Source organism: Sorex araneus, chromosome X, assembly GCF_027595985.1.
Source record: "Sorex araneus isolate mSorAra2 chromosome X, mSorAra2.pri, whole genome shotgun sequence".
In the NCBI taxonomy this organism is placed as follows: domain Eukaryota; kingdom Metazoa; phylum Chordata; class Mammalia; order Eulipotyphla; family Soricidae; genus Sorex; species Sorex araneus.
In genome coordinates, this window is record NC_073313.1 from 188,866,167 (window position 1) to 188,887,549 (window position 21,383).

General features: G+C 48.3%; 1 protein-coding gene across 5 annotated transcripts; it reads left to right on the forward strand.

Annotated features, from left to right (window-relative positions):
• Positions 1–860: 860 nt before the first annotated feature.
• Positions 861–12,373, forward strand: PROC (protein C, inactivator of coagulation factors Va and VIIIa). 5 transcript variants are annotated; one of them, XM_055122293.1, is made up of 9 exons: positions 861–906; positions 2,355–2,441; positions 3,664–3,830; positions 5,132–5,156; positions 5,279–5,416; positions 5,540–5,677; positions 9,050–9,243; positions 9,964–10,081; positions 11,738–12,373. In XM_055122293.1, the coding sequence occupies exons 1-9, from the start codon at positions 861–863 to the stop codon at positions 12,313–12,315; spliced, it is 1,491 nt and encodes a 496-aa protein (XP_054978268.1). In that variant the 3' UTR covers positions 12,316–12,373. The 5 variants fall into 5 exon arrangements, with proteins under 5 accessions (XP_054978268.1, XP_054978266.1, XP_054978270.1 ...); XM_055122295.1 differs by having other exon boundaries at positions 869–906; positions 2,195–2,441; XM_055122291.1 differs by having other exon boundaries at positions 5,279–5,677.
• Positions 12,374–21,383: the final 9,010 nt, after the last annotated feature.

The following is a 21,383-nucleotide window of genomic DNA, read 5'->3' on the forward strand; positions in this document are numbered from 1 at the left end:
TGGCACTGGCTTGTGACACGGAGCATCATTTTTTTTAATTGAATCACTATGAGATACATTTACAAAGCTTTCATATTTGAGTTTCAGTCATAAAATGATCAAAAACCCATCCCTCCACCAGTGCACATTTTCCACCACCAATGGCCCCAGTATCCATTCCCCCACCCCAACCCTCCTTCCCCCTCCATGGCAGGCAATATTCCCCAGACTCTCTCTCTACTTTTGGGCATTATGGTTTGCAATATAAATACTGAGAGGCTGTCACATTTGGTCCTTTATCCACTTTCAGCACACATCTCCCATCCCAAACGATCCCTCCAACAATTGCTGACTTAGTGATCCCTTCTCTATTCCAGCTGCCTTCTCCCCCAGCTCATGAGGCAGGCTTCCAACCATGGAGCAATCTTCCTGGCCCTTTTGTCTACTGTCCTTGGGTGTCAGTCCCATATTACGTTATTTTATATTCCACAACTGAGTGCAGTCATTCGATGTGTGTCCCTCTCTTTCTGACTCATTTCACTTAGCATGATACTCTTGACATGGGGCATCTTATACTTACTGGCATCCTGGGTTGGATGAATTATGGTGACATTATGCCAGCTGTGCAGATCTGGGTAAAAATATCATCATCTACCAAACAGGGCCGTTATCGTGCTTCATTCGGCCGCGGTGAGGCTTGGAGAACACATCTGTATAGTTTGGGATGTGCTGTGCCTTGCCAGGTGGGCAGAGGTGGGCTCCGAGTAAACAGAGCGGTCCAGAGTCAGGAACTTGTTTGTTGATCTGTGGAGAGGGAGGCTCCAGCACTGAGGGCTGAGCAAATATTTGCAGTTATGGATTAACCTGAGTACCAGGCTGTCATGGCGGCAGGAAGGCGATCCGGCTGTTTCTCCACGACCCACCCCAGTAAGTCCCCTTCGAGGCAGGTCCACGAGGGGTGTTGAGTAGGGCGAGGGGTGGATCCTGGAGCCAGGGTTCAAGAGGCTGGCTAGAACTTGGGGTCAAGGACAATCAGGGTTTGACCACAGGCTAGGACAGGCACTGGTTGGCCTTTCTCGGGCCTGGAGTCACAGTCCCCAGGGGCCCACCCACCATGCACCCCCTTTTCAGGCTCTGGGGAAGTGGAAGTGATCTCAGGGTCTCCTGAGCTGAGGGATTATCATCAGAGGTAGCTTAGAGCTCAGGGCTCCCCATTGCCCCCCACCCTTCCCCCACCTCTATATTTGGGGCATCTGATTTAAATAAATGCTCGCCACTGAGAGTGATGGGGAGAAGTTGCTAATGGGGCAGGTAGGCCGACCCACTCTGTGTGGTTTTGCAGCAGAGCTATCTCTATGGCCTTGTGGGGGAACCCCTGGTTAAGGGTTTGGGGTTAAGACCCCACGTCTAGAGTCAAGCTGGCCTGGCTTTGAGTTATACCTCTGCCACCTCCAATTTGTGAGGTTTTTTATTTTGTTTTGTTTTGTTTTGGGGCTACACTCAGCAGTGTTAATGGCTTACTCCTGAGCCTGTGCTCAGGGATCATTCCTGGCAGTACTGGGGAACCTTATGGGTGCCAGGGATCCAACTCAGGCCTGCCATGTGAAAGGCAAAGCACCTTACCCTCTGGACTATTGCTCTGGGACCAAGTCTGCAGGTTTTGAATAAGTTGTATAACTCCTGCTGAGATCCAATTTCCCTCTTAGAAATGGAGTGAAACTTTGGGTAGTATTGAGCCCTAAGCTAATAAGAGAAAATGTTTACTAAATGTTTGCTCTGTGCATGGCATATTTTTCAAACTCTAAATGGATGAAGCTGTTTATTTTTCACAATGGTTCCGTAAGCAGAAATGTAGGTTTTTTAAATCTATTTCTTAAGTGAGGAAACACAGGTATGGAACCATTAGGTTTTTTACCCAACGCTGCTATAGTGGAGCTGAGATTTGCACCAATCCATCTGGCATGGCGGCCTCTGAGCAATGTACAAACTGCCTGAAAGACAACATCATGAGTGTCCAATAGGCATTAGCTAATAGTCTTAGCCTGGTTTTAGATCAGCAAAAGCACCACCTTCCAACACTCACAGTAGAAGGGAACGGGGTGGTGGGGGGCGGGGGGACCTGATCATTCTGGGGCAGGCGCCAAGTCCCTGCACTGAGTCCTTTTTGATACTCTCTGGGACCCTCTGCTCAGCCACTTTCTCCCTTTGCCTTCAGACTCAAGGCCAGTGGTGTGACCTTAGCTCCAGAGTGAAGGAGACTGAGGCTCCAGGTGGCTCTCTGTCCCACCCCTGTGTGTATGCTGGGTATTGGGTGGCTGCATCTGTCAAAACGGCCTGGTGGGGCTGCTGGAAGCTCAAGAGTCCTCCTCAGACAGGTGTCAGCAACTCCAGAATGTGGCTGCTTGCAAGCCTTGTGCTGCTCCTGACCAGCTGGGGAGTGTCCGGCACACCTGCTCCTCTCGGTAAGGCCCCCTGGGACCTGGGGGGAACATTTCAGAAGACTGTCTTTGCAATTTTCCCAGACTTTCACACCATCTTCTCAGAGCCTCCAGGAGATGAGAGAGGGGCAGATGGTGAATAAGTGAGTGACAGCCCCATAGAGGTCAGTTGCTGGGTCACAGGGGCTTGGAGCACATCCGTGTCTTTAGTGTTGGAAGACAGTCTACCCTGACTTCCTAGAGCTCCTTCTTGAACCCAGGAGAATAAGTTCCAGGCTCCTCTAGGGCTTCTGTTCCCTCCCACCCTGACCAACTAAAGATCAAGGTCACAACCCCACTGCTCTGAGGTCACTCCTAAATGAACACTTAGAGCTCTCTTGCTGGGTCCCCTCTCGTGGACCTCTTCTCTCCTGGATGTCTGGGGGAGGAGGGTCTGCAGGAGAAATGAGCTTCCCGGTTTACTCAGCAGCCTCACCTGCCCTTGAGCTGTCGCTTGCATTTACCTGTTTTTCTGGGCTACTAGTCTCCTTCATACTTACTTACCTACCTGGTCAGGTCTTTCCTGGCCTTTGCACCTCCCACTCCGAAGCTCTCTGACTCAGGCCCTTGACATGTACTTTTCTTTTTTTGTTCTGGACACATCTCAGAGTCCAGGAGGCATTTGGTATTGCCCATGGCATGGCAGGTGATGACCTTCAGCTCTGCCTGATCAAGGGAAGGGACCAGGAAGTGTTTCAGGAACGGGGAGGTGGGGGAGGGGAGGGGAAGGCTGGGCCCAGCTGAGTCAAGATGAGACAAATCCAACTGTGCAATCTCGACAACAACAGTATATGGCACATATCATTGGTGCTGGTTTCTATATCAGGTAACAATGATCGATAGCTCTTTCTCTTTCTCTTTCTCTCTCTCTCTTTCTCTTTCTCTCTCTCTCTCTCTGTGTATGTGTGTGTGTGTGTGTGTGTGTGTATGTGTGTGTGTGTGTGTATGCATGCCTGGAGTTAAAGGTCCTCATACATTGTAGGATGAGGAAATTGAGCTTTAGCAGTGAAGGCTCAAGGTCACCTGGAAGTCAAGGTGGGGTTCAGAGGAATGTATGAATGGCCATCCTCTGTCTTCTGATCCAATCACTGACTTATGTGGAAGGGAAACAGATGTGCGGGAGAGAGTGTTGCTACCGGACACATTTCTAGTCCTGGGGAGTCTACCTCAGTTTCACCAAAGTGAGCCACCCTATTGCTCCCCCCAGACTCAGTGTTCTCCAGCAGCAAGGATGCCCACCAGATTCTACGCATCCGCAAACGTGCCAACACCTTCCTGGAGGAGCTCCGGGCCAGCAGCCTGGAGCGGGAGTGCATGGAGGAGATCTGTGACTTTGAGGAGGCCCGAGAAGTTTTCCAAGATGTGGATAAAACAGTAAGACCCTCCTGGAACCCCCCCCGGAACCGCAGGGCAAGCCTTGGAGTGGGCTACTGGCAGGCTGAGGCTGGAGGAGCAGGCTGGGCCCCTTCTGTTGGGGCAGAGGGGGCAAAGGCCGAGGATGTCACCTTTGGTCAGGGCCTCATCAGCTCGGGCAGGAGAGCACCTGGGGGCCTTCACCTGATTCCTCCCCAACCTGCTGCCATTCAGTCCTCCCTGCCTGTGCCTCTCGGGTCCTCCCCCTGCCATCTAGAGAGAGGCTGCCATCCCTGCACACATCCGTGCCACTGTTGATCAGGCTATGTGTCACCTGACTCCCCACGCTCTGTCCAGATATTATTTGTCCCCAGAGCAGCAGTGGATGCACCTGCTTGAAAAGCACAGACCCGGCTGGGGGCTTGGGGGGTAGGGGTTGAGTCACACCTGATGATATTCTCCAGGTTACTCCTGGCTCTGCACTCAGGAATTACCCCTGGTGTTGTTCAGGGACCATATGGGATGCTGGGGACTGACGTGGGTGGTCCTTATGCACGGCAAGTGCCCTACCTACTCTACTGTCTGCCCAGCCTCAAATCAGAGACTGTTTTTGGTGTGGTGGTGCTGCTATTGGGATAGAACCTAGGGCTTCACACATGCAAGGCAAGTGCTCTGCTACTGAGCTACATTCTTCAGCTTGTTTTTGTTTTTTTTTTTTTTTGACCCGGGAGAGTGGGATTCACAAGCAGAGCATAGGGAGCCTGTGTGTTGCTCCTGGCAATACTTGGTCTCGAGCTGCTTGGACTCAGGGTAATCCTGGGGTATGTTCGGGGATGGTGCAGGGCACACCAGGTGTGCTCCTAGCACTTTGTGCTGTCTCCGGAGCCCCCAGTCCAAATGTCTGATCAACACACCATGTCTCACCACATGGTACTGATGCTTGCTTGGGAGATACTCAGGCTTAGTCGGCATCAGTCCGGATGCCTGAGCGGTCCTGGAAAGCTGGGATGAGTGACAAGGGCTGCCTGGGGGCAGAGCTGCCTGACGGTAAAGCTTTCCACGGCTGTGATCTTTGGTGGTTGCAGACCATCCTGAGGACAGCTTCCTGCTGTAGGAGGCAGGGTGTTGTTCAAGGGGTGCAGAGCAGATGAGGATGCTGAAGAACCCAACTGATTCCCGGGAGAGCTGCCCCTGGGCCTTTCTCTCCCCCCTCCACTCGAAGGCTTTCCTCCTTTCCCTGGATCAGACCCAAAAGGTGCCCCCATGGGACCCCCAGAGACACACGTGGCGATGGCCCCTGACACAGCACCTTCTCTCCGCAGCTGGCTTTCTGGTCTAAGTACTTCGGTGAGTGCGCGCCAGACTCTTGGCTCTGGGTCCCCAATCCCGCAGGGGTCTCGAACCACTGTGGGGACAGGGAGGGTCACTGACGGTACCAGTGACAATGCCACCTTCACCCCACGCCGCAGACGAGGACCAGTGCTCCGCGCCGCCCCCGGAGCACCCGTGCGACAGCCCGTGCTGCGGCCACGGCAGGTGCATCGACGGCATCGGAGGCTTCCGCTGCGACTGCAGCCAGGGCTGGGAGGGCCGCTTCTGCGCGCACGGTGAGCGGCTCAGGCTCCCGGGGAGGGGTGGTGGGGGGCGGGGAGGCTGTGGTGGTAGTGATGGGGAGCCCTGCGCCGGCACACGGCGTGGGTGGCATCGTGTCACCATCCCGTGCCCTGCAGAGGTGCTCTTCTCCAACTGCTCGGTGGACAACGGCGGCTGCGGGCACTACTGCCTGGAGGAGGACGCGGGTCGCCGCCGCTGCAAGTGCGCGCCGGGCTACCAGCTTGGGGACGACTACTTGGAGTGCCGGCCCAAAGGTGAGCCCGACCTGGCCAGGGGTGGCGGCTCGCGGGGCCTCTCCGGGTTGGGCGAGGAAGGGCCGCGTTTTATAAAGGGGAGAGCCTTGCAGGCATGCTTGTCCTTCTTCTTCCCCACATCCTCTCTCTTTCTGGGTTCCAGGAGCTTATCTCGCAGGCTCTGAGCCCAGCATCTCCCTCCACCCACTGAGCTTAGCTTTGTGTCTCAAACACCCCCTGTTTCCCCTCTACCCGGGGCCCCTTTGCCGTTGGCTTCTCAGGAGAGTAAGGAACAGATTCTGCTTCCTTTTCTATTTTTCCTTGATCAAATTTCTATATATAATCAAGAGGTCGAGTTTTTTTTCCATTAATTTTTGTATTGAATTAGCTTGAGATGTGATTACAAAGCTTTCATGATTGAGTTTCACTTATAAAATGATCAAACACCAGTGTACATTTTCCACCACTAATGTCCCCAGTATCCATCCTGCCACCTCTACCCAACCCCACCCCCTGCCTCTGTGGCAGACGATTTCCTTCTTACTCTCTCTCCCTCCTTTTGGGCATTATGGTTCGCAATACAGATACTGAGAGACCATCATGTTTGGTGCTTTATCTACTTTCAGCACACATCTCCCATCCCAAGCGATCTCTCCAACCATCCACTTAATGAAGAAGGCGAGTTTTATAACTCTTACAACAAACTCTTACAAAGGTTGTTCTTCAGCGCAGGCTGTTTTGCATTCACTGTGTGGTGCCTTGTGGGGAGGGGAAATTCCTATCTCCTGCCTCCAGGAACAAAGTTAATTTGGGGGTGGCAGTTGGACCACACTCTGCCATGCTGTGGAGAAATGGTTATTCGTTTCTCTGGTGCTCAGGGGACCAGGTGGAGCCCAGCATGCAAAACAGATGTCTTCATCCCTGTACTATCTCTGGCCCCCAAATTAAGGCTTTAAAATTTTTTTTTGTTGAATCAGCATGAATTGCCAAGTTATGAAGTTATTCATGATTGAGTTTCAGGCATTCAATGTTCCAGCACCAGGCCCTTCCCAGTGTCCCCTTCATTCCATCAGTGTTCCCAGTTTCCCTTCCCCCGCCTCCACCATGCCTGCCTCAATGGCAGGCACTTTTCCCTTTTTCCTTTTTTCCCTTTAAGGCACTGTGGTTCACAATACAGTACTGAAAGGGTATCTTGCATATCACTTTACCTCCTTTCAGCACCCAGTTTGTGTCTAGGCTGACCACTTCCCCTATCAATGGCTCTTTCCCTGCCCTAACCCCCTCCCCCACCTTGGCAAGCTTTCTGCAAAGGACCAGCTTTCTCCTGCCCTTTGATACTATTGTCTCCGCACCTTACTCTCCTACCAAAATGAATTCGCTAGCGATTTCTTTGATTCCTTTCTGTATTCTCTGTTCTCTCTTTCTGGACCTCCTATTATTCAGATTCTCTTCTTCTGAACAAATCCTCTGGTTTTATTATGCCTTCATTTTCTATCTTTCACTCTGTGTTCTCTTCGGAGGCTTCCTAACACTTTGTTTCTTCTGCGTGGTCACGAGAAGCCAGGTTGATCTTGTTATTATTTTGTGGTGCTTGGATTTGAACTCGGGTCCTCCACATGCAAGGCCTGTGCTCTACCGCTGAGCTACATCCTCAGCTCACCCCCACCCCCCACCCCGGCCCCGCCACTTTATATTCCAATCCATTCACTGAATTGCTTCATAACTTTGATTTTGAGATCATGAGAGTCACAGGAAGCTGTAAAGAAGTGCTTGATGGATCTGTTGACTGTGAGATCCTCCTTCATGGCTTTTTTCTCTTGTCACTGTGGTTTCTGGACCTGAACAGCCCTGGAAGTGCTCAGGGCTTACTTCTAGCTCCACGCACAGGGATCACTCCTAGCAGGGTGCAGAGGACCATATGGCGGCTGGAGATGGAACCCAGGTCAGCTGTGTACCCTCTGTACTATCATTTCCTCCCTCCCTTATGGCTTTCAAGGGCACAGGTGACAGATCCAACACCCCTGCCTGTATCCTTTGCTTTTTTCTTTTTCTGTATGCAGGGGGAGTGTAGTTTGGGCCATATCTCGGGCTTATTCCTGGTGCTGTGCTCATGAATCACTCTTGGCAGGGCTCAGGGGACCATATGGGATGCCCAGGATCAAACTGGGTCATCCCTGTACAAAGCCCCTGCTGGTATTTTCTTTAGGCTGCTCTTGGAGAGGACTCCTCTAAGCTCATGCTTGGGATTGTGGTCTGACGGGGTAGGAGGGGAAGCTGGTGTCTCATGCCTGCTTCTTGTTAAGCTCACACCTGTTTCTCTGGGGTGGGGCCTGGAGTTCTGAAGTTGCTGGGCCCCCATGTCAGGTTCACTCTCTCTACAGACCATACACCTTCTGTGTGTTCTTTTCTTCTGTGGGGTGAGAGGAAGGTTAAGCCACCGGGGCAGGCCTGGACAGAAGTCATAGGACTCTAACCATTTCTTTTACAAGTTCTCAGTAGTCTTGTCTGTGACCCGCATATGCTTCATTCACAAGAAGCTTGGAGGTTTCTGGGGTTCTGGCTGCAAAGTAGTGTGTCTGGTACCCGATTTTGCCTCTTTATTTGGCCAAGTGAGTTACCACATGCAATTGAGGTCAAGCTTCTGGAACCCTGCTGTCATCTCATCTCCATTCTCCCTTATTCTACAGTTCCCTGGCAGATGGTTTCCCCTGGCCTCTACAATAAGTCAGAATCTCTGCCCAGTGCAAAGGCCATTGTGGGGTAACTCTAGCTGACCTTCTAGCTCTCAGTGCCTGCCAGTGCTGGCTTCTCTTAGCAGGGGACCTCCCCACCACGCTCAGAGCTCCATCAGAGTTCTCTGAGCATAATCTGCCTCCTCCTCCCCATACTCTTCTACCTTTCTTAGGAACTTGGGAGCAGCTCAGTGATCTATCTCTTTGCAATTACTCTCAACAACCCTGGAGTAGACGGGCCAGGGACATTGGGCAACAGGCTAGGGAGGGAGGGAATGGTGGCTTGCTCTAACTTATTGCTGGGTGGTATTGTCTGCTGACTGAGGAACCTTATGGCCTGAGTCTCTCTAAAGTCCTACAGTCCTAAAGTCAGATGGCCCACAGACTGGAGCTGCACAAAGAAGGGAGGGCAGGGGCTGGAGCTATAGCACAGCGGGTAGGGCGTTTGCCTTGCACTCGGCTGACCCGGGTTCGATTCCCAGCATCCCGTATGGTCCCCTGAGCATCGCCAGGAGTGATTCCTGAGTGCATGAGCCAGGAGTGACCCCTGTGCATCGCCAGGTGTGACCCAAAAAGCAAAAAAAAAAAAAAAAAAAAAAAAGAAGGGAGGGCAGTGCTTAGAGTCGTGGGGGCAAACCCTCACTGCCTCCTCTTCCTGCAGTGAAATTCCCTTGTGGAAGGCCATTTAGACAAGTTGAGAGACGTCGAAAGTACCTGAAGCGTAGCACAGACCAAGTAGATCCACAAGCAGACCAAGTGGATCCACAAGCAGACCAAGTAGATCCACAAGCAGACCAAGTAGATCCACGACTTGTCATGGGGAAGCTGACTTCATGGGGTGACAGCCCCTGGCAGGTGAGGTTGGAGGGGGAAGGCCTGGGAATTCCTGCCCTCTGAAACACAGAGCGGGAGGGGGAAGTGCTGACTTTGCTCACTGGGTGGGGGGTATTGCTGCCAGTGGTATGGGTTAGTGATGGGGGTGGCTTGGGGGCAGGATGGAGGTAACCTGACATGAGGGGAGGGAAGACTGCAGAAGGGACAGATACAACAGTGAACAAAAGAACCAGAAAGATAATGCTGTGCTGGTGGGCCTGGCTAAGGGAGGGGACCATCAGGGAGGGCTGACCCTGTATCTCTCTAGCCTCACAAGCGGAACTGACACCTGGTCCCCTTCTCTATGGGACCCTGGGGTATACAAACCCTAACTGCATAAGAAGGGAAGTGGAGCAGAATGGAGGCAGGACACAATGGAGTGAAACCCAGGGCGATGCTCAAGGCAGCCTGGTGGTTTCAAAGGCATGCTAGAAAATTGGAAGCTACTCTGTGTGCCTAGGGATGTGAGGAATTCTCTAGGTACAGTGAGGAAATCTCTAGGAATAGTGTGGGCAAAAGCAGAGAGGTACCATGGAACAGAACATTCACATTAGAAAGTGCTGAGGCGCGCTCTAGATCTGCACCCGAGAACAGGAAAGCTGGGAGAGATCAGCTTGTGATATAGTGTGTCGGGTTCCAGAGCCTGAGGTCCTGGGGTTGTGATTACGGGCCGTGATGTTGTCCCCCCACCCCCCTTTCCAGGTGATCCTGCTGGACTCGAAGAAGAAGCTGGCCTGTGGGGCTGTGCTCATCCACACGTTCTGGGTGCTGACGGCGGCCCACTGCATGGAGGACTCCAAGAAGCTCACCGTCCGGCTAGGTGTGGGCTGGGGCCACCACAGGCCTCAGGAAGGGGTGGCACCATACAGGCTCACTGGTTTTGCAGGGTCCTTATTATGTGGCTCGAAGTGTTGGAGCACTTGCTTGGCAGTGTGTGAGGCCCTGAATTTGGACCCTGGGCAGCATTGGTGGCCCCAGCTTGTCCACACTATGAACACTGCAGCACCGCCTAAGCTCTGAACCCTCAGGCCTGTGCATCAGGGAGTGGCCCTGTGCCCTGAAGTGGTGTGGATCACGGGGTGTGGGTCCCTATACAAAAGAAGAGGTGCCTGAGCTCTATGCAAGGGCGTTGGGGGAAAGAGGCTGTGCGCGCCTACTCTGCCATTCCAGTGGTGGAATTTTACCCACAATGACACCTTCTGTTTTATAGGCTGGGATCTCTCCCAGAGGTAAGCCTTGGTGCTTCTGTACAATGTATTGCATATTAGGGGTTTGCTTCTTTGCTCATGTGTGGGCTTCTGCCATCTTTGTGTACAGATTCACAGGGAGTCCACATGGCCTGGTACCAGGGTCTGTCTTCACATAGTGGGACCCTGGCTTCTGCCACAGCATCTCTTGGCATTCCTGAAGTAAAGTGGGTGGTCCAAAGACCATAAAAGAAAAGAAGGGGGGCCAGAGTGATAGCACAGCAGGTAGGGCGTTTGCCTTGCACGCAGCCAACCTGGGTTCGATCCCTGGCATCCCATATGGTCCCCCAAGCACTGCCAGGAGTAATTCCTGAGTGCAAAGCCAGGAGTAACCCCTGAACATCACTGGGTGTGACCCAAAAAGCCAAAAAAAAAAAAGAAGGAAAATATATTTTGAGAATAAGCATATTCACTATTTCTCCAGCATAACCAATGCTTTGTGAATTCCTGCAGAAGTTTGTTTAGAATAGTTTTTTTAAGATGGGAGGTTTTCCTTCCCCCCGACCCTCACTTTTTCTCTCTATATATATCTCTGTGTGTGTGTGTGTGTGTGTGTGTGTGTGTGTGTCTGTGGTTTTGGGCAACACCTTACTTCTGGCTTAATGCTTACTTCTGGCTCTACATTCAGGGATCACTTCTGGTAGTGGGTGTCCATATAGTGTGTCAGAAATCAAACCCTGGTCAGCCTCATGCAAGGCAATCACCCTGCCATGTACTATCTCTCTGCTGTCTGCTTACAATTCCCTACCTCCCCACCACCAAAACCTCCTGAACCCTTCAAGTAACTGTCGGCCTTGCCTGAGAGAACCTTGTCTCTTGTGTCCAATCTAGATCTTCACTTCCTGGCAGAGCCCTTATCTCCTGGGCCCTCCTGAGAGGTCTTGCTTGTTCTACCTTTCTCCCCCACCTGTCATATCCCTTCCTGCTCTTCGCTGGCAAGAGCCTTGTTCCCCCAGCTGCCCTTGCTCCATGTTCCCTTTGTGGGGCTAGACTGTGCCCCTATTTTCCAGGGAACAAGGAGGCTAGCCACAGCTGGCTACTCCCTGGCATGGTTTTAGCCAGGAGTGAGCCCTGAATGCACACTTGCATTCTGCCCCTTTGAGCGACCCTCCCAGCCCATCACCCTCCCTGGATCTGAGACCCAGGAATGTCTGTGGCGACCACTGCTGCCCTCCAGCAGGGCTATGAACATCTCCTCGGCCCACGCTGACAGTCCCTCTGCCCTGCAGGAGAGTATGACCTGAGGCGCAAGGATAAGTCGGAGGTGGACATAAGCATCCAGGAAATCCTCATCCACCCCAACTATAGCCGGAGGACCACAGACAACGACATCGCGTTGCTGCGCCTGGCGCGGCCCGCCCCGCTCTCGCCGACCATCCTGCCCATCTGTCTCCCAGACCGGAATCTCTCGGAGCGTGAACTCACCCAGGTGGGCCAGGAGACGGTGGTGACCGGCTGGGGCTACCGGAGCGAGACCAAGAGGAACCGCACCTTCGTGCTCAACTACATCAAGATTCCTGTAGTCCCGCGCAACGAGTGCATCCAGGTCATGCACAACGAGGTGTCGGAGAACATGCTGTGCGCAGGCATCTTGGGCGACCCTCGGGACGCCTGTGAGGGTGACAGTGGGGGGCCGATGGTCGTCCAGTTCCGAGGTACCTGGTTCTTGGTGGGCTTGGTGAGCTGGGGCGAAGGCTGCGGGCGCCTCCACAACTACGGCGTCTACACCAAAGTCAGCCGCTACCTCGACTGGATCCACGACCACATCAGGCGCGCAGAGTCTCTGCTCAAGAACCAGTCCCCCTAGTGTCCCTCATCCTGGCCCTACACCCCGGTGGGTCACTCTTGGAATGGGGGCTGACCTGTTGAATGACAATACATGGGAGCATTAAAGAGGTGCACATCAAGCACAGCAAAGCTGTTCTGTCATTTCATCCACTTGCTGGGAAGTTCTGGAAGGAAGTCGCATGTATTAAGCACCTACTGCATACCCTACATGTTAGGTGCAGACTTACCACTCAGGAGGTTAGGGAGGAGCAGGTCTAAGTTTTGTGGAGTCTGGAACAATTGATATCTGAGCCTAATTATAATATTACATGCCCAATCGGGGGGCACGGGGGGGGGGAGGAAAGAAAAATAATTAAAAAAATAATAATAATATTACATGCCCTTCACAAGGTCTTGGAAGGAGTCTGTGGAAGTCAGGAAGCCTTGGGTCAAAGCTTTATAGAAAACTCAAATAGAGAGGTGGAACTTTTTAACCCATACTGCAGGGGAGGAAACTGAGATTCAGGAACATTAATATGGCAGAGCATGGATTCTAATCTAGGCCTAACTCCCAAACCCAGAGGCTCCTCTTTGTTCTCCACTGTCCCTTTATCTGCTGCTCTGGGAGGGTGTCACTGACCACACAGCCAGAGCCCAGAAGTTGTGGGTGCAGCCAGAATGAGCTCACAGCCTAGTGATGAAGCTGCTTAAGAACAACACTTTAGGGGCTGGAGCAGTAGCACAGCGGGTAGGGAGTTTGCCTTGCACGCAGCTGACCCGGGTTCGATTCCCAGCATCCCATATGGTCCCCTGAGCACTGCCAGGAGTAATTTCTGAGTGCATGAGCCAGGAGTAACCTCTGTGTACCTCTGGGTGTGACCCAAAAAGGCAAAAGAAAAAAAAAAAAAGAACAACACTTTAGAGCCCAGGACTTAGCTCAGTGATAGAACATATGCTTCGTGGCTCTGGTTCTATCACTGGCATGTAAACACGTGTGCACGCACACTCACCTCCCCCCACACACACAAAGGGAAAAAAAGTACTGTAAGAAAAAGAAAGGAATGGGTTTTTTTATAAAACAGATGGTGGTGAAAGTCAAGTCAGTTTAAGTCCTAAAAATAGTGTCTTTGTGGCCCCAGGCAGGTAACCTCCCTTCAGTAAATGAGGGGATGAGATGTCTCTACACTTGAGGGCCCTGGAAGATTTCAAAGACAACTGTTCAGGCCCACCATCACAGATTTTGATTTAATTGATTTAGATTGCAGGGACAGACATCTTATGTGAAACTCTCCAGATCACTGAAATTTGAAATGTACTACACTTGTGAATCTCAGGGACTTTTCTGCTTGGGTAGACCCGAATTATAGAGGCCCCAGGGCCAAGAAGAAGGAAGAGCAGTACTCTGAGCCAGCACAGCGCCATTCCTGAAGTTCAAAGGTGTAACCAGATGACAACCAGCCTTTCAGAACCACATGTGCTACCTACAAATCTGAGGAAACTTGGAAGAATTGTTTCTGTGCAACCACAGGAAAGGAGACATGCATGAGACGGGGTGCACTAGATTCTTCTCTTTATGGGCTCTGGAAAAAGGAGGGGGTGAAGCTGTTTGTAAGTGGGAAGTAGCCAATCCCAGGACTAATTAGTGCATTTTCTGGTAGATGATGGTTTGAGAAAGACTGCATGCTGGAAATGTTTGGCCCTGTACCAGCAAGGTGTACAGGCTGAACATGGAACACGCACTGAAAGTGTGTAGAAGGTGATGGTGAATTCCATTTACTTCATCAACAGAGAGTTGCAAAGATAAGTTTTGGATGTAAGTGTGGCTTTAGAGTAAGAAACTGTTGATAAGAGACTATGTTATTATATTATACATATTACATATTATGATATATTATTGTAAATATACTTTTATGAGTAAAAAAAGTTAAAAGCAAGCATGTTTTCCAAGGAAATAGAACCATCAGGATGAAGTTATCTAAAGGTTTAATACAGTAAAGATGCTAGTTTTCGCAAAATTGAAATGTAGGAGTAACAACAACCAGATACACACATAGAGAAATTAGTGGTAATATAATTAGAATAAGAAATTAGTGATAATAAGCATAGAATATAAAAGAGAGCTTGTTTTAAATAATTTAGCTGATGAGATTGTTAGGGCTTGGTTAGTCCAAAAACCTAATGGGAGCAGCTCAGAAAATAATTTCAGTTTTAACTCAGAAGTGGTCTACTGATTTCTTGATCAAAGAATGTCAGTTTTTGTTTCATTTAGTCCTTCAACAGGATATGACCACCCTAGTTTAATCTGCTTTATCAGTCTACTGATAAAGGAAGACATCCACGAAATCAGCAACTATCACTCGATCTGCCTGTTATCCGTCATCTACAAATTGTTCACTTGAGTCATCTTGAATAGAGTAGGCAGAACACTAGATGAAGGATAACCATTCGAGCAAGCTAGGTTCCGAAAAGAATTCAGCATGTTTGACCATATCCACATGGTGACCAAGCCCATTGAAGTTTCGCAAGAGTTCAAGATGCTGCTCTGTCTAACATTCATTGATTTAAAGAAGGCCTTTGATTTCGTTGAGACTGAAGCGGTCATCGGAGCTCTAGTCAAACAAAGTGTTCAAACTCAGTACATCAGGATCCTCTGCGAGCTGTTATTACGGATTCACCACCAGGATCTCGCCATTCTACAAGGAAGTGATCATCGACGTAAAGAGAGGGGTTCAGGGGTTTGGTAAAAAGAGTTTCATTTCACCAAAACTCTTCTAGTGCCACCCTCGAGAACGTTATGCAACAACTGGAATAAGAAGGAATGGGAATGAAGATAGACGATCGGCAACTACACCACCTCCGCTTCGCTGATGACATCATTCTAATAACACCAAACATTAGCCAAGTGGCACAAATCCTGGCTGACTTTGACTGCGAGTATGGAAAGGTCAGACTGCAGCTGAATCTCACCAAGACAATGTTCATGAAAAATGAACTAGTCCCTGATGTTCCACTTGCTCTCAATGGAACGAACATCTCCGAATGCAGCAGTTATGTGTACCTGGGTCAAGAACTTAACATGAGGAACGACTTGGCGCCAGAACTGCACAGGAGGAAGAGAGCAGCATGGAATACCTTAAAGAGAGTCGAAGAAGTTGTTAAGAGGACGAAGAATCTCCAGCTCTGGGCAAATCTTTTTGACTCCACCGGTCTTCCTGCACTAAAATATGTCTCAGAGACCTGGGCCCTACAAAAACAGTGTATCCCAAAGAGGAATCGAAAGAGCTATGCTTGGAATATCACATTTCACTCAAGTGAGAGAAGGATCCAGAGTTCCGAGCTGCATCGAGGATCAAGAATCAGGAATGCTGTCTCGTTTGCCAAGGCGTCGAAAATCAGATGGGCCATACACGTAATGCGATTCAGAGACAACCGCTGGACTAGAGCTGTTACTGACTGGATTCCAAGGGACGTCAAAAGACCGAGTGGCCTATGAAATGGTCAGATTTCTTAGTCAAAACCCTGAACAAACAGTTTGAGGCTTTTCGTGTTCCTGGAGCAAGCAGATGTCATTGGGCTACACAGGGACGAATGGAGATGTTACTGCTCAACAACTCGAAGATCAATGGTATGACAAGTGATACAAATGATCAGTCTACTGATTTAAATGTTAATTTGAAGAAAAAATTACTCCTACAAAAAACATCCAGAATATTGCTTGATCAGATATCTGGACACCATGACTCAGCTAAATTGAAATATAAAATTTATCATCATAAAGATTTCCGGGTTGAATTGACTCCTATCCTATTTATATGCTGAAGTGTGAAACCCCTAGAACCTCAGAAGTTGACCCTAACGGAATAATAAACTCACTGAAAATGTTGCTAGTTATATGAAGCAGTACAGTAATAAGAATGTGGATGGGCACTAATATGATTAGTGATCTTATTGTAGCACTATCGCACTGTCATCCCGTTGTTTATCAATTTGCTCGAGTGGGCACCAGTAACGTCTCCATTGTGAGACTTGTTACTATTTTTGGCATATCAAATACTCCACGGGTAGCTTGCCAGGCTCTGCTGTGTGGGAGGGATACTCTCGGTAGCTTACTGATAGCACAGCGGGTAGGGAGTTTGCCTGGCACACAGCCGACCCGGGTTCGATTCTTCCATCCCTCTTGGAGAGCCTGGGAAGTGCTCTTATTAAAAGAGAAAAATTTGAATGTAGATTTACTAAGGAGGAAGATGATGGGAGTACAAAGAAATACCAGGAAAGTGTGAAGTCAGAGATCAGGGTGTTTTGTCTATAAGCAGAACAGCAAAGACTGCCAGCCAGTCCTCAGAACCTAGGAGAGACAGAAGGGTTCTCTCTGAGTCAAGCAAAGAAGCTGGTGTTGTCAACACTCTGCTTCTGGCTACTAAGGTCCAGAATGCTGGCACAATACACTTTGTTGCTTAACATTTTTGTGGCGCTTGTTAGCCGGCCTAGCAAATAAATGCAGCAAATGACATAAGAACTCTACTTAAGGATATGGAAAATATAACGTAATTGCAAAACAACAGAAACACAAACCAAGAGGAAAGGAAATACAAAGACCAAGGGAGCAGAAATGGTAATGGTATACGAGCAGAATGGATGAGACAAAATGGAGAGCAGGAACCACACATTTGCTTTGGAAATATTCTCAAAGGCAACTGTCCAGCCATGGGAGAAGTAGAAAATGCTGACCAAAAAGAAAAAAGTAAATACAGAAAGGAAATTAGAAACTTTTTTTTGGCATAAGCCAATACATTTGAAAAGTAGATATATTTCTGGGAAGACACAAAGGCCAATACTGGTGCGTGAAGACAGCCGTGGCGGTGACAACAGTCCTGCTCCCTCTTTAAGGCCTGGCAGCATGTTGTTTTCTGGGCTGGGCGTTCTACTATACCCAAGAAGCAAAAAGCAAGCAAGCAAACAAACAAACAAACAAACAACAAAAAAACCCACACAGTTTTTTTTTTTTTTTGCTTTTTGGGTCACACCCAGCGATGCTCAGGGGTTACTCCTGGCTTTGCACTCAGGAATTACTCCTGGTGGTGCTTGAGGGACCATATGGGATGCCAGGGATCGAACCCGGGTCGGCCGCGTGCAAAGCAAACGCCCTACCCGCTGTGCTATCGCTCCGGCCCCCACACAGGTTTATATCCCCGCACAATAGCATTATAGTACACCTAGTCTGGTCAGGAGTGATCTCTGAGTATGGAGACAGGAGTAAGCTCTGAGCACCTCCAGGTGTGGCTCAAAAAACATACAACAACAACAATAACAATCTGAAAATTTTCTGGAGGAATTGAAAAATAAGAGTAATTCAAAGTACTTACTTCAAAGCACTAGGCAGATTTTTCTTTAGCAGCATTGGATGGTGGAAGATAGAGTAAGATCTTCAAAATTTTTTTTTGTTTTGTGTGTTTTGGAGATACACCTTGCAGTGCTTATTCAGGTTTACTCCTGATTCAGCACTCAGGGATCACTCCTGGCAATACTCAGGGGACTCCATGCTGGAGCTTGACCTGTGTCAGCCACATGCTAGGCAAGTACCCTACTCACCGTGCTATTGCTCTGGCCCCAAGATCTTCATAATTTTGAGAGGAAGTGATTTTATATCTTGAATTCTTTTTTTTATATCTTGAATTCTTAAATATAAAAAGAGTCATCTTTGAAGTAGAGTTATAATTATTTTCAGATGTGCATGTCTCAGAGTTTATTTCCATAGCCTTTTTCCCTTACTTTTCTTCTTTATTTTTTTTGCAATTTTGATACATTTTATTTTCATAAAGTAGTTCACAATAGTACATTACAGATAATGTTCAAACACCCACCCCATCAGCAAGCATCTTTCCACCACAATAAGAGGGAAATGTGTGAAGTTTGTTGTATTTCATTCTAGAGCCATTTAAGCTCATATATAAGAGAATACAAGCAAGTATGTTAAAATTAAACAAATGTGTGTTACTTTAGGTACATCAGTGGGCTAGAGTATAAGAGGTCACGTGGCCACATTTGCAGCCATTTGCTCCAGGAAATACTACATCGCTCTCTTTCAGGAGCTTTTTTTTTTATAGTCTCTGGATCTAAGCTGTTGATGAACATGGCACCAGGCGCAGTTTGTGTGTGTGACTGCCAAGCTACTGAAAAACTGGGAAGTTGGATGGAGAAGGCCCAATCCCGATCCGAGCAGGCTTGGAGATCTCAGCCACGAGTTCCCCATACCTGGATTTCTCTGCAAGTTCCTTCATGGGTGAGGCTCATCTGAGCATGTGGAGAGTGGCCTTAAGTATGGCTGCAGCTGGATTCTTGAGGTTTTCAGCTGCCGGGGTTCTACTTGGGGCGGGGAGGGAAACTCAACCCACTCACCTCCAAGGTGCCCTGGTGAAGACAGCCTGGCACGGGGGTCAGGACATTCTGCCTCTTTTTTTGTTTGTTTGTTTGTTTTGGACTACACCCAGCAATACTCAGGGATTACTCCTAGCTCTGTACTCATGAATTACTCGTAGTGATGGTCAGGGAACCATATCAGATGCTGGGAATCGAACCTAAGGTGTACTTGTGCAAGGCAAATGCCCTATCTGCTGTACTAATGTTTTAGCCCCATCCCATAAATTACTGTACTCCAGTGAAGTACCCCAAAAACAAAAAGTTTTAAATCCCAAGGTACATTGGAACTGTCCAAAGAATACAAAAGATGAAATGGTTAAAGAAAATTGAACAATAACACAAACGTTCATTAGTATCAGAAGCATTGCAATAAAACAATGTCAAATCAATAGCGGGAATTTAATTCATCTATTAAATTAAAATGCTAAGATTAAAACACAAAGTAAGACTTCAATATTGTGCTATCTGTAAAGCAAAATGACACCCAAAGCACAAGGATCAAATATAAACTGGATTCCATCAAAGTTAAAAACAATTGTGCTTTAGGGTCAAGAGATCTCTGAGTGCAGAGCCAGGAGTAAACTCTGAGCACAGGTGGGTATGGCCCAAGAACCCAAGAATGAAAACAAACAAACAAACAAAAATTTCAATAAATATCATAAGAAAACTATTCATACTTTTTTTCTTTTTGAGTCACACCCAGTGGTGCTCAGGGTTACTCCTGCATCTGCATTCAGGAATCACTCCTGGAGATGCTGGGGATTGAACTCAGGTTGGCCACATGCAAGGCAAATGCCCTACCCACTGTACTATCGCTCTGGCCTTTATACCTTTTATAGCATATACATTTGCAGAGGACTGGAGCGAAAATGCAGTGGGGAAGACGTTCGCCTTACCCGAGGCTGACCAGGGTTCGATTCCTTCGCCCCTCTCAGAGAGCCCAGCAAGCTACTGAGAGTATCTCTCCTGCATGGCAGAGCCCGGCAAGCTACCGGTGGCATATTCGATATGCCAAAAACAGTAACAGCAAGTCTTACAATGGAGACGTTACTGGTGCCCGCTCGAGCAAATCGATGAGCAACGGGATGACAGTGACAGTGACAGTGATACATTTGGATGACAATGGAGTTTAAATAAATCAATATTAGGGACTGGAGCAATAGCACAGAGGGTAGGGCATTTGCCTTGCACGCAGCCGACCCAGGTTTGATTCCCAACATCCCGTATGGTCCCTTGAGCACCACCAGGGGTAGTTCCTGAGTGCAGAGCCAGGAGTAACCCCTGTGCATCACCGGGTGTGACCCAAAAAGCAAAAAAAAAAAAAAAATCAATATTAGAAAAGTATGAAGGAAATTCTCAAATATTGGAAACTAAATAATACACTTCTAAGTAACATATGAGTAAAAAATAACTACAGGAAGAATTAGAAATTATCTTTAAATGAATGAAAAATGAAAAAATAACAATGCAAATGAAGTAATGTATTGGAAAAGAAGAAAAAAATCTCATTTCTATCATCATTTTCTTTGTTTTTAACTATTTTATTGAATCACTGTGAGATAGACCCTTACAAAGCTGTTCATGAGTAGATTTCAGTCATACAGTGTTCCAACACCCACCCTCCACCAGTGTATATTTCCCAGCATCAGTGTCCCTAGGTTCCCTCGCATCACCCCCCAGCCCCCAACCCTGCCTGCCTCTATGGCAGGCACTTTCCCCCCCCCTCTCTCTCTCTCTCTCTCTCTCTCGCTCTCGCTCTCATTTTGGGTATTGTGGTTTGATATATTTCTATTATCATTTTCATCCTAGGAAGATAGATTTTAAAAAGTAAAATGTATTTACAACTTAAACAGAATAAAGAAAATAACAGAGAAGAGGCAAGTACAATAAAAAAAATTAAAAATAGAGAAAAATACCCCTTCCCCAAAAGTGTTTTTGAAAAGATTGGTAAAATTAGTTCATGTCTAGGCAGACATTAATTATTAGGATTGGTTTATATTATTAGAAGTTTTACTAATTTCTGTATAGAGCATATGAAAAAGACTTGTAAAAAAACACAAGGTGGCAGTCACATACAAGGAGCTTTATTTTAGCGGTGCTTGCCAAGGTTGACCTGTTGGGATAAGCCAGAGATCTAGAAGGGCAAGGGAACTTCCCTGAAAAAGAAGGTAGAGACTAAACTTTTGTGTCTAGGTAATGTCACTCAACCACATGATTGAGAGACTTCAGAACATAAAGTTCTTAAGGGCAGCACCCAGCAACTTGGAGTATTTTATATTAACTGTGTTTAATAACTGCACAGCTAGTAAATATTGGAAGTTGTTTTCTGGGGGTACATAATGCAGGCATTGTGTGAATGACTAAATCTGTGAATGACTAAAGGTCTGCTTATCTGAGCCATGTTTAGAACTCTGCATGTTGAGGACAGAGCTAGCGCACAGGTTGGGCTCGCTTTATTCCTTCTCTGGTCATCCTTCCTCTAGTCTCTATTTGGCAAGGGGTGGAGGCGTTTCTGGGGCTTGGGAGTAAATTAACCTCTCGGAATTACAACAGCCCTGCAGGGCCAGATTGAGCTTGATAGATCCATTCCCATTTTTGATAAAGGGGCTTCTGTTACAGATCCAGTTTTATAGGGAGCCTTTTTCTTGATACAGGGTGTAAGAAGAACTTGCCCATAGAACAAGCCCAGTC